At 43.3% G+C, this 19246-nt stretch overlaps 1 protein-coding gene across 1 annotated transcript in view; it reads right to left on the bottom strand.

The window, feature by feature from the left end:
* asic1b (acid-sensing (proton-gated) ion channel 1b) overlaps positions 1-17037 on the bottom strand; it is a 150430-nt gene extending 133393 nt beyond the window's left edge. The window contains exons 1-2 of the mRNA XM_068594418.1: positions 15488-17037; positions 7995-8190 (exon numbers count right to left, since the gene is read on the bottom strand). Of these exons, the coding sequence (XP_068450519.1) occupies positions 7995-8190; positions 15488-15849 (558 nt within the window). The 5' untranslated portion in view covers positions 15850-17037. The remainder of the gene's footprint in view (positions 1-7994; positions 8191-15487) is intronic.
* Between the last annotated feature and the right edge of the window lie 2209 nt (positions 17038-19246).

The following is a 19246-nucleotide window of genomic DNA, read 5'->3' as shown; positions in this document are numbered from 1 at the left end:
CACTCAAGACACCAGAGCGATGGAGGTGCTATGCCAAGCAATGCTAAGCAAGAATTAAACAGAGGCAGCATCGCCCCGGGCTACATGTAAAGTGCCTGCCTACATGCTTAAACACATCAGGGTGTTCGGAGTAAAAATCTTGATTTTAAAATTAAATAACTGATTTGTTTTTCCAACCTGCTAGTAATAGAACCAATAGGGGTGGGAAACACCAGAGGTCCCACGATACAATATCATCCCCGATACTTAAGTCCCGATACGATATTATCGCGGTACATCGAGCATTGCGATGTATAATGTGATTTATTACATTTTTTTCAAACCGCAAATTGTCCCCAAAGAAAAACTTTGTCAACCAAAAAATAACTTGATTATATTATTCTAGGACCAAAATGTTTAGAATTGATTAAATAAAATATTGATACTTGGCTTTCGTTACGTTAATATGGAAACGCAAAATATCGCGATACTATGCTGTATCGATTTTTTCCCCCAACCCTAACAACCAAGTATTAATTCCTTACTTTGAAGCGCCGTTGGATTGAAAAACAAAAAAAGTTAAAAAGAAGTTGCCAGGTTAGTTTTAAAGGTAGTGGATGTACCCAAGAGACAAAGAAAAAAAGCAATCAAGGCAACGGCTGGTGAGAAGAAAACACACCGTCCCATGGGGACCGAGTGGAGTTCCAACTGCTTTTTTTCCTCCATCAACAACCAGACGCTGGAGCACAAGATGACAGCATCGGTACCCCGATGTCTGTGAAGTGTCGCTCACCTTCCCGTGTATCATATTTAATAATATAGCTAAGGCCAAAGGCGACATCATGCAATGTCTGGAAACAGTGCGTACTCTTTCCTGCATTCATCAATCAGCTGCTGTAAGTATCAGAATCAACTTTTAATGGCAAAGCCATTAATCACGTTTCCCAGTGATTTATCTTTTATGAATTCAAAGGTGTTAATGAACTAGAGGGAAGAATACAATTTACCAAATGCAATGTACCAAGGCAAATGTACTAGGTTCACTATAAAAATTGCTATATTACAAAAATGATGGAAAATGGGAATAAGAGACGAAATAAAAAAAAAAAAGTCAGCTCTGCTAATGTGACTCTGGACGGTAATTAGCTGACTAATGCAGCAGTGTGCTTCCCGCTAGTGCCGTGTGAATGATTTGCAAAGACTTTCCGCAGAATTTGAACCATACATCCGCTGCTTGTGCAGTGGAGGGGAGCCAGCTGAGAGCTTTACACACGATGTGCATGCAGGGAGGGACGTCGCACCGAGAGCTCAGAGCCTGCTTCTCATTCAGATAGTGCGCCGCTGGTCTTCCTCAGTGTCTATCAATCCCCCTCCTCTTTCCTCCCTCCGACTGTTCCCGCTGGCTGCCCGGCACCACCAACCCTCAGAGCCAAGCAGAGACTCCCCTGCTGGCACACACACCAGCGTTCTTATTTCAGGACAGTTCCCTGACTCCCTCCACTTTCTCCTGCGCTCTCTCTCATTCCAAAGCCCCACGCATTGCCTCTGATCTCTGCCAAAGTGTTTATAATTGATTATGTAAAGGAGAAGTTCTCTCCCTCTCTTTATTTCTCTCATTTTCGACCCCCCCATTGCGTTTCTTCCCCACCCAATTCATTGTTAAAAATCATTTTGGGTATAGGACCAGTGACTCGTGTGGAATGAATGGATTTTCAGATCTAAAATTGCCTTCATCTGTGGTTCCCTCTTCTTTCCCTCACCTTTCATCCTTCTTGCACGTCACACAGCAGAAAACTATCTCTGTCAAATCTTTCTGCAATTAAAAATTTAGCGAAGAGGTCAGGTAAAAAGTGCCCTGTTGTGTATGTGTGGAGTGGGGAAGAGGACATGCAACGCTTTTCCAAAAGCCCTGTGAGGTCTAATCCTAATATTATTCCCCGTATGATCTCCTGTTAATATTCAACATAAACCAGGCAATGAGGGGGAGATTGCTGTCAAACCCCCCGGGACGGATATTAATTACTGACCTCATGGTTCAGACACATGCCAATATAAAACCTTTATCAGAATCATCCTAATATCCAACTTGAAAAATATTACATCCTGTATAACATACCAAAAAAATGTAAGTTACAGTTATCTTTCCAATTCATGAAACTATATGTGCTTTTTGTATGTTTTTACCATTAAAAAACAAATTTACGGAATAGAAATGTACATTTTATAATATACAGAGACACAAAAATACATTCTCACATGCACGTGACAAACAGAAGTCGGTGTGAGGCTGAGCTTGATCGCACCTTTTCATGATAACCAACAAACTCACAGTAACAATTGACTGATTGCACTGATTGCACCAACCTGAGTCACCTCAACTTGAGATTGAGAATGTGAGAAAATGTGTTATCAAGCAGGGAAAGAAGTTTAAGCTAATACAGCATGACTAGTTGAAAAAAGTTCTAATAGTGTGAATGAAAGATAAGCAAAAGTTTGACTGCCGTGCGAAGACTTTGCATTGGCAGAAAAACACTACTAAAAAAAAAAAATCCAAAAGAAGACATGAAGAATGTGGCGGAAATGACACGTTGTTATGGTCATTTGATAGGACAGAGCCGTGGATGTCAATCAGAGGACAAAGCGATACACAACATATGTGTGCTCAGTGTAAACATGTTGGACACTTAATTGAATATATCATTTGACAGATGAGAGTTAAAGATAGGACTGAGTCAGGACAAGCCAACGGCCTCGTTACACACCAAGAGAAGGCTTTTTTTTCATTAGGGATGCATCCATTACTCAGCAACAACCTAATTGATCCGTGTCTTTGAGTTCTACAGTAATAGAAAATTGATTGATTTATCCTCCAGAGGGAGAGCGGTTGGAATTGTTCAGCCAAAAAGAACGGCGGCATCATCGGCTTTGAGCTGACGACAGAACGGAAAAGCAATGAATAATAACGGGGGGAACAAAGGTGAGCGGCGTCAAAAAATAGTTGATGAGGAAACGGATTTTATGGCTAATATAATTAAATTAGATTACATCAGGAATTAAGATGAGATATCGCATGCCTCAAGCGAGCCCCGGCGCAAAGCCCACAAACGACTACCAGTATCCTTCCGCCGAGGATCGGCAGAGAAATACAGTCCCTGTAAACATGGAGGAGACCATTTCTGAATCAAAAGAATCCTTCTCCATATGTTCACGGGCAATATTAAACAAACTAGTTATTTTGAATTGACAAAAGAGATATTCATATTTAAGAAAAACAACAACAAAAATTGTCCTTTGGATGGATTCAAAAGGTGTGAAATGTGATCCATGGGCAGGTGTCTATTGATCGCATCTCATTAGCGGCACTCCTCTGTACAAGGGTGTACTCTAAGGGTCAATGCACCGCGGAAATGGAGCCAATAGCTCCGTACAATGACCAGGGTAATTACGTAAGAGTCTAAGCTCCACACGGGTGTGTGTGGGTGTGTGGGGGGCGGGGCTTGTTGTCGCAGACTTGACAGGGAGACTAAATAGGGTAATTAGAAACTATGAAATACATAGAAATGTCATCTAACATGGCAATGATTTCAACTTAAACAAATCCACAACAAATATATGTGTGTATTTATATGTATGACAAATATTTTTCAATAGAGTTCTGCAATATTTGTACTGTGTTCACGGTCAGTTGTGTCCATGTAGGCTTTCTCAGTTTAATGAAGTTCAAAGGTATTAAAATGTCAACTTATATTACATTTTGGAAAATGTATTACCAAAGGATGTCTGCAAATCTCCCAAGGTTGCTACTTTACTCAAATGGCTGGCAACTCATCAACCTTGTGAATTCGGCAGGACAAATCACGCTCTTACCAAAGAAAAGGGAATATCAAAGTAACTATGAGTAGCATTAGAGGTCACGACCTTTACCAGGAGACAACACGTGAACAGCAGGGACATGAAGAACACCAAACTGGTAATGATCCTCCAAAGACATGCTGATATTGTCTAAATCCCACTATAACATTCATATTTTCTTTGGATGGAAGCTGACATTTTCATCAAAAAAAAATATAAGAGTGGGAAGGAGAGACCTGTTGAGCTGCCATACTTCATTGTGTTCGGGCAAACAATCAGGCAGCTGGAAAAGGGAGATACAGTCCCGCTTTGCATTCTGGGAGAGGTTAAATGAGAACAGACATGTGTCTCTGCTGATAGTACTGCTCTTGCTGCTGCTGCCATGACAGCTGCTGTTTGGTGTCTTTGTGCCTCTCCGCAGCACTTGACCATTATGTTCAGTTCCTTTGCAAAGGCTTTGTTATTACCTGGACCTCTATCTCTGCCTTTGTCTCTTGTCCTTATTTACTCATTCATGTGCGATCTCTCTCTCTCTGTCAGCCAACCCCCTGAGCTCCAGTTTTGCGAAGTTATACGTCTGTCAGAGATTTCCCTCGCGACTGTCGTCAGAGAGTGGGCGTCTTGTGTGTGTTCAAAATTAAATAACTTATCAATCTATTGTCTGCGATTTCTCCATGCGTCCACGTATGCGTTGCTATAATTAAACACTTGTATTTTACTCACTTTTTTAGTGTTTTCTTATTACCTCCTCCAGCTATGCTTCACAAGCTGAAGGTCGCCTATTAATATTAATTGAGGATCATGTTTCTTTCCAGCTGTTTTTTAGTATCAGCTGAGCTAAAAGACTTGAGTTAAACCTTCGGCATTCCTAATTAGCAAAAGTATTTTCCAAGGAGAAAGAGCAGGCAGGGACACTATGAGTGGAATAGAGGGGTCAGCGATAGATGAGTTACTAATCTGAAACACTTCCAGCAGTAATGACTGAAAATTGGTTATATGGCACTGCGTCCCACTGGGTATTAGGGCAGTGACCATTAATTGATAATAGCATTGGCCTCTGACAAAGACTGTGCCTCTGATTGGATAATGGTGGACTCAACACTTGAACGTCAACTTGAAAACTATGTGAATGTCAATTCATTTCCATCCAATACGGGTGGGGGAAAAAAATCGATACAGCATAGTATCGCGATATTTTTTGTGTGGCGATATTGTATCGATACACGGAGGCCGAGTATCGATCTTTTATTTAATGAATTCTAAACGTTTTTGTCCTAGAATATAACAATCAAGTTATTTTTTGCTAACAAAGTTTTCCTTTGGGGACAATTTGCGGTTGAACAAAATGTAATAAATCATTATAGATCGTAATACTCAATGTATCGCGATAATATCGTATCGGGACTTAAGTATCGGGATGATATTGTATCGTGGGAGCTCTGGTTATTTCCGCCCTTACCATCCAACCAACTCCCTTCATCCAAGAGCAGATGATACGACATTGCGGATTCTCACCGTCCCATCTGAGACGCTCTGCACATTGCTGCGGTCTGACTGTTTTAGTTTCCATCTTCATCAGAACACTGATAAAGCGCCGCGATGCCACTGGACTGCCTGATGCTCCGCGTAGCGGAGACATTTCTGTGACTGGGTGTCAGCGAGCAGCCAGCGAGGCACGCTGCGGATCCTCGACGGTAAGCAAGCGGAAGCTTGCCGACGGTGTAAATCGCGGTTTTACTGTTCCCAATGCTCTGGGGTTGAGACTGGTGGGAGCATTCGTCGTATTTTCTTTTTTTTCATCTTTTCTTTGTCTATCACATTGATGATTCTTTCCACACCATTAGTGTGTGCTGAGCTGTTCAATCCAGGTCCACTACTGTACTAACATAGTAAACCCTGCAAAGCACCATCTGCCATAAGTACGACTAACGACAGAACATTTTGTCACATCAGCACATTACAGGAGCCCCAGCATGTGGGCCGGGTGCAGACCACTGCTGTACTCCACGCTTTTTTTTTTTTAGTGGATATAGGGGGCGGGGGGCTGTTGCTCAGAGCATGAGATTTTATACTTAAAAGGTCCACTGAAGGACACAGGGCGTGAGAGTGGGAAAGACACATTTCATCATCCTTTTCTTGCCCTTTTTTCAGACGCTCTCTGCCCACATGCATGTTGTTCATCAAACTGGTGCACTGGTCCGAGAGAGCAGCTGGCTTGTGAAGCGCACATGTAGTGTTGCTCTCTTTCTTTACACATTGTGATAGTGCGTCTGCTATTGTGAGATTTCCAAAAGACCAGATCAGATCCTGCTACTGGTCTGGCGGGCCACGTGGTTTGTAGAGCCGGAGGATAATTTAAATACGATCATTTACTGTCTTTAAATGGAACCATACCATCATATATCGAGACATCGTGATACACAATTACGTTGTCTAAATGTGTAATTAGTTCACACACTATACAATGCATGTATATGTATAACATACATGGAATACAAGGAGTAGGTTGAAAAGCAAAAAGTAGCATTTCCTTGGAAACAAGCGTGATGTATCTACTAATGACGGCAAAGAGACGATATTTATTGATCTGTGGCACTTCTTATGAGACATTTATAAATGTGTATGAGGTCGCAATTACCACATGGTTCTCAGGAGACGTCAACCTTATCAATACAGTGCCACCATCACTCGCCACCTGTTCTGGCACGAGCATCTGCTGGATAGTGGCTCCGTCTGGAATAGCTCCCTCTCTCACAGCAGGCTGCCACTGGTTGCAATGTGTGACATTTCATTGTGAGTCCGTGTTTTCTCTTTTGAATCTTGTTATGTAGAAAATAAAAAAAAGGGACTCACTCTTTTTTGTTTTCGTTTGTTTGTTCCAACCGTCCCCTTGAACCATTTTCTTATATTTTGGAGTCGCCCTCTGTTCATCTGTTTTGCCGTATTTATTAATAATTCCATTTCAGCATGGATGATTCTAGCATTTTAATTATTAAATTGGTTCAGGGCATTTCGTTGCAGAAATGTCACTGCCACAACAAGGGAGCCCTCTCAATAATGCCCAAATGACTTACTCAGACAATAAAACAGCAACAACCATTAGGGAAATGGATAAGGATGAACCAAAAAAAAAGAGAGGATTCCTCTGAATTCAAAGGTATTCTGAGAGAGTCACTGAAGAAATATCAGCCAAGTCTGCAGCTTCCACTGTGTTGGATTACGGCCCAAACATTTATGGTTGAGAGTCACCACACTTTTCAACCCTATTTCCAGCAGCAGCGAGCAGCCGCAAAGCAGCTCCGATAAACAACCTGCACGCAATCCCCAGAACCAAATCACAGACACACAAATTTAGATGGTGCAGAAAGCCAAAGATCCAGCAAATGAACAAGGAAGAATTGCTAATTATCAATCTTTGTTTTTACGATGTTTGCAAATGATCTGGTGTGTTGCCTACTAAATAAATCAATAATGCAGTCAGTGTCTCTATAAATATAAACAGGTGTTGTGGCTTCAGACAGCTAAGTGTTTTAGTATTTTGTACTGCTGTCGTGTCTGATGAATCCATACGCCGCACACAAGATTTAGAGGTCACGGAGGTTCCAGGTAATAACTGGATGTCTGCACGCTCCGATAAATGAGAAAAACACTCCCAGAAAATCTCCCAAAGCGACATATTTTTTTAACTTCTTACTCATAAAGCAATTGTTGTGCCTCTGACCCAGGGTTCAGCCAAATACCAAGGTTCAACCTTTTATTAGAGCATTGCTCAACCTTTTAGAGACCGAAGACGAGAGCAATATGACCAGCCGGCAGGCCTTGCAGCCTTGACGTGTGCGTGGTGTGTATCTAAGATGTACACTCAGTGGTACACAATGTACACAATGCCCTCCCCCAAGTCTCATCCTGAGGGGGGACAGAGGGATCTGGACTGATGAAGCTTCACGGATTGTGCAATCCACTGCCTTACACATCCTGGTTATGTCATTTCCCAAAAGCAAACATCAGCAACAATTGCTCAACTGAGATCAGGTTCTATAGATGTTATAATGAAGTCAATCAACGCATTACAAACACGCTACGTTGACCATCGCCTTGGCAGGCCTCAGCTGGCCTCAGCCGGCCCCGCAGAGGACATTTAACCGTTGACACGGCCGACTCACCACTTTGAAGTTGTCAGCGCTGCACTCCATGCCCCGGTAGTAGCAGGAGAGCAGCATGTCCTTGATGTCGTGGCCCGTTCGGTCGTAGAATTCACGCATGTTGAAGGGACGGGGCTTGTAGTTCACAAAGTCGGCCCTCTCCTTCAGGACCTGCATGACATTTTCCTCCACCATGTGTGGGTCCCGGATCTCATACCTGGACAAAAAAGGTTCTGGATTGATTTGATGGGGACATAAGGAAGTAGATTCACAAATACACATGGATGCACTGATAAACCACGCTGTCCAATTCCTTCATTTTGGCATGACACCAACATAACAGCATTGTAATTATATGATTATGTGACAGTGTTTAGTTTTATTCTACTCTTTTCTCTAATTAATTACATTGTATTGGTTTAATCTAAAAATCTCAAGGAAAAGTTGCTCTTATTTTTGACGTACACGACATAAGCTGCATCTCAGATCCACTTTTTAAATGTGTTGTTTGGCAGAAGAGCATTTTTGTAAGGACAATTGTCCTTAACGTGTAAGAAATGAATAGAGAGGCAGCAAAAAAAAAAGCATATTTGACCTCTAACTGAATAGAAGGTGAGGTATGTGTGCATGCCAGCCCTCCCAGACCTGCAGTTTGCAAACTCTCACAACATAATATAATAGTATTGTTTGAAACTGGCAGCCATAGCTGTGGCTTGCCATGAGTGGCGCTGAGTGTGAGGGGGGGTGGGGGGGTAGCTCATTATATAAAACATTTGAGTGTTTTCTTTAACACAATCATGTTAATCACTCTGCCAAATAATTAGGATTAACTGTGGTGGCAAAGCCTTTTCACGTAGCTAGCACAACAATGTTCCCGGTGAGCCTGCGCACAGAGAGCGACTATTTAGCATTTAGCGAAACACTTCACATGGCATCTGCTCCAATTTTTCACCGCCGTCTCTCTTTCCTTCACACCGACACACATAAAACACAGGACAGGGTATGATTAATTTGCGTGCATCAACACACATCAAACTGAAACTCAACTGCGGGCCTGCTCAGACAACGAAAAATACTCAGAGAGTAATTTATGACATGCCTCTGCTTGACAAGCACCGTCAACCTCCGGCACCTGCTCACAGTCATTCAGAGATATAAATTAACCTCAATTAACTAGTGTGGCCCTGCTTGGAGAACGACGACCTGTCGATGACCCCTGCTGAGCGGAGAGCCGTCAGTGGTACAAGCGTTCCAAATTATGAAATGCTAAGATTAAGCGCAACTGACAGACCCTTATGAGAATAATGAGATAGGACACCCAGTCTATCAGAGTGGATGGCACTGTAAAAGACTGCATGATGGGGTTTCTTCTCTTAAATTTCCAACAACACTTCCACATCTGATAAATTAGAGCACGGCAAGGAAGTACTGGAAGGGGTTGTGACATAAGTTCCTGTATTTTTGAGTAATGTCAGAGCAGACGCCAGCTTATTATAGGCTTCATATTGTGTTATTCCAATAATGTTGGGCAACTCAATTAACATGCGCAAACACAAATGAGCCAAAGCCGGAGAAAGCGGCGCTCGAGTAGGAAACCATGAGAGACGGAGAGGGACAAAGGCATACCCTTCTCTCCTGACAATAAATCTGTGAATGACTTTGTGGACGCTGACAGTGGAGTTATTTCTCATGGATATGGGCACTATTTCAAACTATAATTGGTGGTAAATCTTAATGGATTTTTTTTTAATTCCACAAGGTCAAGCTTTGTCAGTCCTAATGAACAAGATTGTGTCCCTTGATGCTGGGAATAATTTAAGTTGATGCATGAATAAAAAATGGAATATAACATTCCTTCTTTTGTGAGCACCGCCTTAGTATTCAGCTGATGGTATAGTTTTAACTTGTGTGACTGGAAATGTAATATGTTGCACTGCAGTTGTTTACCTGCTACGAACTGAATGAAATCAAAATATTCACCATGTGAGACAGCATGAGCTCTGATATGAAAAGACGGTCTCTCTCCACTGTGCTCATAACACTGAAGAGAGATGGGGATTCGTCATGCTTCATGTTTTGTGATGGAGACGATTGGGACTATTGTTCTGACCTAGAGTTGAATTAAATGCCACACAGTGCCGTTGTCACATTCACCGCCGTGCACGTTTTTCCGACTGTCGTATTTTACGCTTCCATTTAAAGTAATAGTTTGTCTTCTTTTAATTTCTCCTTAAAAATCTATTAAAGATTTTATAAAAAAAGCAAGGACACTTCCAATTAGTTGCTGTCATTAATACATCTAGCTTTTGAAACTACATCAATGTCGCTAAAAATGTGTGATCTGGCCTTTTTTTGGTCATTTAATTTAAATGTTTTTGAAAGAATCATTACCAAGAGAGATGCACAGGTTTTAAGTGGAGTGACAACAGCTCTGAATAGAGCTCAACATGATCCTACATAAACAGACTTTATCACACATCTATTTTTCATCTAAAGGAGAACTTATTTTATTCATTAGAATTTCAAAGACTTAATTAGTTTGTTTTTTAGCTCACATTTTTGCTCCTGTGTACATACAAAGTAGAAACTCGTCAAATAAACACACGAGTTTAAGAGAAACATGTTCATGTTGTTTAACCTTGTTATAATGTACGATGAAAGTAAAGTTTCCAGTTTCCACGATGTTATTAATTTAATGAATGTTATATTCAATGCACACAATTTCAATGGGCAAGCTGTCGGCGCTACCATGGGGCCTACACTGTCACATTGATGATCTAATTTATGGAATAAAAAAGAAACGGCAAATCCAGAGAGAACCAGACAGAAGGACCTACAAAATGTGTTTGAAGGATAAATGCAGGATGTCAAACCAAGTCAGCGGAGAAAACAGGTGAAAAGATTAAAAAAAAAAAAAAAATAGAAGCTAAAGCCTTCAGATCAGGTGCTAAAGTTGATGCTGCGACGCTGTGATTGGCCAGTTTGCCTTCGAGGGGCGGAACTTAACGAGGGGCCAATTGACCAGCGACAGGATTATGAGGAAAATGGCCCTGAAAAATGTAAAATCAGATTACACAGGCCACTTAATCTCTTTGATAAAAAGACTAGTGCGGTGCTCCGTCCCCAGCTGTGACTATATTGTCATGCTTTGTTCTAATAAGAAGATACAGCCTGTTGTGGTGTATTCTGAACTTAATTGAATTGTATCCTCAGCCTCTGTCTCATAAGCAACACAAAGCTGCCAGGAGAGCACTTAAGACACTGTGCTCAGATTCCCGAGTCAGGAGGCTTTAGTTGAAGCGCATACAATCACAATAATACGGGTAGATTTTTAATATTGCCCTGCCACTGCTCCCTAAAGCAATCACAGCAAACTCGCTACGTAAGGGCGGGGATGACTCAATTGGATTATGCGCCACAAGCACTTTAATTTTCTTGTGGGGACTAAAACGAATGAAAGAGCATCTGCATCACTTTGCTGCCTCACTCTGAGGAGTGACTAAACACCGGCAACCACTGACTTTCAGAGGGAACTTTGACAGCGAGGCCGCGGCCACACCGAGTCTACTCAAAGTTGCAATGTTCTTTTCATAAATTCTTCTTCTCCGCCAGTTCATTCTACCATGGTATTACACTGGCGTCAATAGCACAGGATTCGTGACACACCGATGAACACATCTTGATATAATCTCAGGTAACTATCCAATTAGCTCTAATTGAACTCATCCACTACAGAGGATCGGATTGTTTGTGCGGTGTCCTTGTAAAGGAATGGCTGCCGCCATTCCCCGTAGGAGAGTTTTGATGATCACATCTTAACGACGGTGCACCTGTGACACAGCTATTTACGCCACTTCGGGGCGAGATCCCGAAAATGCAAACGAGGGCCACGGAGGAGGTGAAGCCGACCCGAACAAATCCGTTTGTTTGATAAGCTCAGCACAATGACGCATCAAATGATCTTTTGAAAACCTTGACCTAACACTAAATCGCCTACTTATGTCTTCCAAATGATAATCTCCTCTCTGATCATCCGTCACAATGTGAATGCAAATTGCCCAACATTTGAATAATCAGCTTTAGAAGGAACTCTTTTGTATTTTCAGTGTGATCATCTGGCCTCCCCATGTCCTCTCCCGAGCACATTTTACAGCAGCGACATCCTGATTACGGCCTGTGATCTTGCTGAGGCGAATAACTCGGCCAAAGTTATCGAGCGTTACGTTTCGCGGCACTTTCCACACCGCTCATGTGAATTTAGAGCATGTTTGCAAGGTCAGGAAACATGTTAACGCTCGCAAACTGTTTAAGCAAAAGACTCGCTTCGCTGGTTTTCCAGAGCTGATCCGACACTTTTATGCCGCATGCGACACATAAACAGCACCTTTTGAAAAATGCCCGTTATTTAGCTAATTAACATATAATTGCCCTTGCAACTTAATAAAAACAGAAATTGAGCAATTTAATCGGAATGTTGCGCACCGCCGAGTGTGACTTCAACACGCGAGAACACATGGAGAAAGCTGGAGAGGAGGAAGTTAAGCCACTTCATAAGAGCTCAGCCATAAACTTCACTACATCACAACAAGGGTTGATAATGGGAGTGTGGGGGGGTATTGATTCTTAGATGCATCGCGATTCTCTCTTGAACGATTATGAGTCATGGTGGAGTCCCTGAGGAACGTGAGAGAAAAGAGAAGTCTGTATTATCTATTTGTGAAGTTTCTTATGTCACATGACTCTGAACATGCAGAATTCTGTGTGTTTCCACTACGAGGATGCTGCTCCAGGCCCGATTTGATTTATTGTCCTGCTGGTTCTCTGTGCAACGCCGGGAAATGTGACCCTCCAGCGGACACGTCCCTTGTACTTGTTACCAATATTGAATTCATGAACGATAATGGAAGTAAATGCATCTGTTTTTGTAATTGTGAATCAATACAAAAATGCAGTGTTTTAAAAAAAAAAATAGATTGTCAAAGTGAGAAAAAAAGAAATCATGAATAACCCTCGTGGATATTGCCCCTTCCTCCTGAGATGCAGACTCAAACTTTCTTGTTTTTTTCTGCCATTTTTTCTGTCATTTACAAAATTAATAGACAACCTACCACTGAAGCTCTACCACTGACATGATTTCCATCTAATCAATGTTTAATATGAAAGCAGAGTCTACGAGAAACCCTCAGAAGTTTCTCCTTGTTCCAAATTCCTTTGTTTTTTTTCCTCAAAAGCCTTGATCACTGAGCTATTTTTCTACCTCTGTGAAACTATCAGTCAGACCTGCTAACAAAACTAGCATTATGATCATTTAAGAAAACATCACATGAAAAAAAACAATCTCTGAGTGGACGCAAAGTAAACAGACGCCTCCTCCAAAGGCCTAAAGTCGCAGTCGGGGCCAGAAGTAGAGAGAGAGAGAGAGATGTGAGGGTGTTAATCAGCGGGACAAGTCTGTAGCTTAACAAACAGTACTAATTACACAAGGATAAAGACTTGTTCATCACATAGCTTACGAGACACAAGTTAATTGCCTCTGCTTGCCCTCCCTCTCTCCATCTAAAGTAATCTCGTTCCAAAGTCATTTGGAGCAAGTGCCACTGCTTTCATTTGTCTTGTTTCCTCTTTTCTGGTTCATTCATTGTTTTTTCTTCAAAATGCATCTCATCTCTGACAGGAAATCTGGCTGAACCTGCACTGATTAATAAAAGAGGTGTAAGCCTATATGTTAATATGTCAATGGTTCGCCACTACAGCTGACAGAACAAGCACAGGGAAACAATCCCACGTAAGATGCAGACACACTGGTCAGAAATCTATACCCTACAAAGCACTAGAACTGCAGCCCCGAGCCATGCAATCTATTGCTTTTAGCCTGTAATATGGAGGCATATATAGAGGTCACAGAGGAACAATATTCGGTATGAAAACAGGGAATAGGATTTATGTCGCTCGAGCATGTACCACGGAACGGAGGTACTCTCCAACTGTGCCTTTGGCTGCAGAGCTGTGTGGATCAATACGCTAAAAATACACTGACTAATGCGTTCAAGATGGTATTTAGACATGCTTGTATGTAGTAGATCTTTCATCTTGCAGTAACCCGCGTCTGTGCTCGTGAGAATCGAACTGCTTCAGCTGCAAATACAGAGTCAAGGACGGTTATCCGTATAGTACTGGCAGACGTGAGCAGAATAAGCTGGGTGGCCCAGAAAATAAAAAAGGGAAGAAATTTTAAGTCTAAAGTTTCAACAGTCGACGGTGAGCTTGTCATGGCTGCCGAAAAGAGACGGAATGATCAAAGCAGAGCAGAAAGCAACAAGTGTAAAGGGAAGGGGAGGCAGTTGTGAATCACACACAAACGTCTCTCCACACTTTGTCAGCGAGGGATTTAGAAATCTACTTGTCTTCTTATCTAATATTGAGACGTTCGTATCACATGAACTGTAAAATGATGAGGCAAGGATGTGCACCAGCGGCAATTTCTCATTTTATATTACTACTTTGAATTAGGAACAGCTCATCATGATCTGTTACCTGGGGGATTCATCAGTATCTGTTACCTAGGGGATTCACGTGATGTGTGATGAAAATGTGCTTCTTTTTTTTCTTCTTTACAAATACTGTATAAACATATCTCAACAGATTGATGTGAGGGGTTTATTACATGTTGTCGGATGCAGTTTCAAGTACAACAGCTCAGTGTGGATTTCAGCTGACATGATCTGTAAGGTCACTTCAGTATTAAATAATCAACTATAATGCTGATCCGTTCTAGACCCCTTCTCTCCCTCCCCCCTCATCTGTCCCCCTTTTATTCCCAATTTTCCCAGGCTGAGGTCAGTCCAAGTTCATATTCCCTGACAGCCTTAAAAGGTTTTGCATGCTTCGTCCATGTTGTTTGTGCATCTCCTGGTGGCCTTACAGTGACAACCAGTGAGACAGCCAGCTGTTAAAACACTGCTTTGCACTTCCATGTGACATGTAAGATTTCACGTGAGACAATTCAGACATCCAAGGAAAACTAAGGTGACATTTCCACGAGGCTCCCGATAACGGAGATGAGATGAAGTTCAAATTTCACTTGTACCTTGTACATCAAACTGCTGGGCCTAACACGTAAAGGACAGTTCACTTTCATAATAACTGCGATAGAATGTATCACATTTCAAAATGTACTTCTTGCGCCTGTTATTGCAGCTGACAAGATCAAATCCGGATTCAAGAACTCCTAAATCCTCGCAGGTTTCCCTGAGGTGAAACCATATCACCCGAGGAGCCTGTCTGTTTTGTTTAGGACTATGTGTGCTGAATACTGGTTCCTTGTCTCGCCATAGAGGAAACCCAGTGCTATAGGTGAGGTGGTGCTTCAAAAGAAATGTCTGCTCGCCTCGAGCTGATCTTTGACATCATGTACACCAACAGGTAGAGCTGCTGTCACCTACAGGCAGCCCTTATCACACAAGTAAAGTGCATGGGAACCACAGGCACGCACGCACACGCACACACACACACACCTGCTGTTGAGCAAGGCAAGTAGCTCCCCTGCGTGGTACAGGTCGTTGCGCGTCACCCGGCTGAAGCGGAAGGAGTTGAGGTTGCAGAAGGTGACGGAGGGGAACACCATACTCGGAGCCGCCACCTCATCCAGCTTGGTGACATGCGGGTACTGGAAGTACAACTGCACCCGGTCCACACACACCAGCACCAACACACTCATGGAGCTCAAGAAGAACAAAATCCACAGGCTGCGTTTGATACACATCCGCTCATAAGTGAAAATGTGCGAGATGCCGTGCAGCGTGGACCTGGTGGCGAAAACTTCCACGGGAGCCGGCTCCTTGTAGTCCATGTCCTCCGCGTCCGCTTTGAGCTCCATTGTGAACCCCGGGGCGAGTTTAGATGAACGGAGGGTGAGGGATTGCAAACGGGGGGAAGTGTCTGTATAGATAAGCAGATGCTTTATTCACGTAAAGGAGGTTCGTATCTGCAAGTTCACGCCCTTCTACGCATGTGTTTCTCATGCAGGCGGCGAGATGTCGCGTCACTGACAGCCGGCAACAAAAAAAAGAAGAGAGAAGAAAATCCCGATAATCAAAGCATTTGAACACCCCTCCCCTCCCCCCTCTCCCTCCTCTCCCTCCAATATATATCCTCAAAACGCCGGGTCCTCACATGGAAACACTTGGGGAAAAAGTACAGATGGGGGGAAAGCAAGTGTAGTTCCTCGGTTGGGGGTCACAGTTCCATAAGAAACGCGCGGTGAGCAGCGCGCATGGAGAGATGCCAAACGCCGTCCTCTCCTCGCACACTTCTGTGATCTCACCGAGTTGAGACGTGGCTTCCACGCATCAAAACAACAACAACAACAACAAAAAAAGAAGCAAAAAAGCAAATGGCAGATCTGAGATTAAAACAAAAACAAACAACAGCAAAAAAAAGAGATCACGGTTGAGGAGGAAGAAATGAAACGGACAAATCACCTCTGCGAGACAAACAGGGACATCTGAGAAAATCAAAGCGGCGGTAACGTTATACTCTCTCTCCGTCTCTGTGTGCATGTGTGCATGTGTCTATGTGTGTGTGCGCGTGTGTGTGTATGTGTGTGTGTGTGTGTGTGTGTGTGTGTGTGTGTGGCACAGAGTACCCCTCGCTACATAGCTGCCCCTGCTCTTCATATACAATCCCGACACGTGCAGATGAACAAATAGCCGCTGATTTCTCTCCCGTCGGCGTTTCAGAAGCAGTCGTCCGGGCTCTCCTGGGTGTTTTCTCCACAGCCAGCATGAAACAGCTGCATCACAGAGGAGACGGGTCTGTCAGAGAGCTGCCTCGGTGCGCCTCTCTGCTCGCTCGCTCGCATCCATTGCCTCGTCCACCACAATGCGGGGATAATTACTCCGGTTTCATTTGGATCCCCCGCTGCTTCCTCGTTGAATAAGAGTGAGCTACCCGGGCACAGCATATAATACCCGCTACGAATTCAGGGGTGGGGGAAAGCACCTCAAGAGGTGATCGCGGATTGCCGGGATCAATTAAATTTGCCCCGAACAGGAGAGAGCGCGGATAGGACGGCGCCGGGTGACGGAGTCCAGCGTCGGTGTCACTTCAGCAATGTGTGTAGTCGAGACGCGAAGTAGTACGCCGACGGGGACACCGCACGACTCCAAGAAAATGTGTCATTAATGTTGCCTTCACTGCCCTGTGCCCTCTCATGTTACCTTCACTGCCCTGTTCCCTCGTTACCTTCACTACCCTGTGCCCTCTCATATTACCTTTACTACCCTGTGCCCTCTCATGTTACCTTCACTGCCCTGTTCCCTCGTTACCTTCACTACCCTGTGCCCTCTCATGTTACCTTTACTACCCTGTGCCTTTTCATGTTACCTTCACTGCCCTGTTCCCTCGTTACCTTCACTACCCTGTGCCCTCTCATGTTACCTTTACTACCCTCTGCCTTTTCATGTTACCTTCACTGCCCTGTTCCCTCACAATGTTACCTTCACTGCCCTGTTCCCTCGTTACCTTCACTACCCTGTGCCCTCTCATGTTACCTTCACTACCCTGTGCTTTTTCATGTTACCTTCACTGCCCTGTTCCCTCACAATGTTACCTTCACTGCCCTGTTCCCTCCTTAACTTCACTGCCCTGTTCCCTCTCAACGTTACCTTCACTAACCTGTTCCCGTGTTACCTTCACTGCCCTGTTCCTTCTCACTGTTAACTTCACTGCCCTGTTCCCTCTCATGTTACCTTCACTGCCCTGTTCCCTCTCAATGTTACCTTCACTGCCCTGTTCCCTCTCAACGTTACCTTCACTAACCTGTTCCCGTGTTACCTTCACTGCCCTGTTCCCTCTCATGTTACCTTCACTGCCCTGTTCCCTCTCAATGTTACCTTCACTGCCCTGTTCCCTCTCAACGTTACCTTCACTAACCTGTTTCCTAGATACCTTCACTGCCCTGTTCCCTTTTATCAGATTTGTGAAGGTAAGACAGCTAGAGAACAACTGACGTTGGCCAAGATGGAACAGGGCGAAACAGTAATGTATTGGCCCCTTTGTGCAAAACACAACATTCAAGAAAATGATTTACAAAACAGAAAACACAACATATCACAAAACGCACACAAGTAGGCTAAAATAAGATTATAAGAGGATGTTTCTGTTTGACTTTAAAATCCTTCATTTAGGTGACACATCCTTCAGTACAAAGTGTGTTGTGGTTAATGGTGAGGCCCAGGGTTAAAATGAAAATGACTTGCATGTTTTTGGTGAAGAAGCCTGAAACAGGACTTGAGAGTGTGTTCATGTGTCTTAAATTCAAAAGAGTAAACATTAAGTCTCGGTTCTTAATGGGCAGGAATTAAATTGAAAAGGTCGCAGCACAGTGATGCGCTTCTTGAGCAGACCAAACAGATAGGAGCACTTGGCCAGCTCGAAGTGAAAGCCTCCCATTAGCGCACACAACCATATTCCAGTTTAATAAAGGTTCCAAAAAGGGGCACTTAGCACTTAAACACACCCTTCCTGAAGAACGCAGAAAGTGCAACTAAAACACACACACACAAAAACACATCAAAAAGAGCAGTAACGCATCACGTTTGCTTCTGATATGGATTGGAATCTACGACATATGTGATCAATTGTAATTATAGGTTTTCAAATAGAAAACAAAGACGAGTTCAATGCGAACAGCTGACACACATCTGTATTGCCGATCACGTTCGCTAATCGTAAACAAATGCACACATAGCACTGCACACAGAATCAAGCACTCAAACACATACGCAGACTTAGTGTACACACACACACACACACGCACGCACGCGCCACACATTCACGCATGTTTGTACATGGTTGCCCGCGCACACAAAGTTGTACACAGGCTCACACAAATCCCTGAACAAATCTATTTTCTCTCCTGACCAATTTTCTGTAGTTGACTGAATGGAACATCCAAATATGTCGGAGCGAGCGCGAGAGCCAAACACGGGCAATAAGGCAGATGTGTCGCAAGACTGCCATTGCCAAATCTGTCATAGAAACCGTATTGCCAGGAGGCGAGGGGAGCTCACCCATGAAATTGTTCATAATGCGCACATAATTGCCATTTGCCATAGTATTGACTGTGACAATGTGGCAGTCATCTATAAAGCCGGCATCTTGTATTGATCAGCGGTGCTGGGAAGATGAGCCGTGCTCCGTTCCAGTGAGGTGACGCGAATTCTGGGTAGACATTGTGCGCGCATGGGCTTGCAACTAAATATCAAATTACT

This window comes from Clinocottus analis, unplaced genomic scaffold (genome assembly GCF_023055335.1).
Source record: "Clinocottus analis isolate CAN_PGR_092001 unplaced genomic scaffold, fCliAna1.0.p SCAF_3, whole genome shotgun sequence".
Taxonomy (NCBI): Eukaryota; Metazoa; Chordata; class Actinopteri; order Perciformes; family Cottidae; genus Clinocottus; species Clinocottus analis.
The sequence above is the reverse complement of the archived record's forward strand: the minus strand, read 5'-3'. Positions and strand labels throughout refer to the sequence as shown.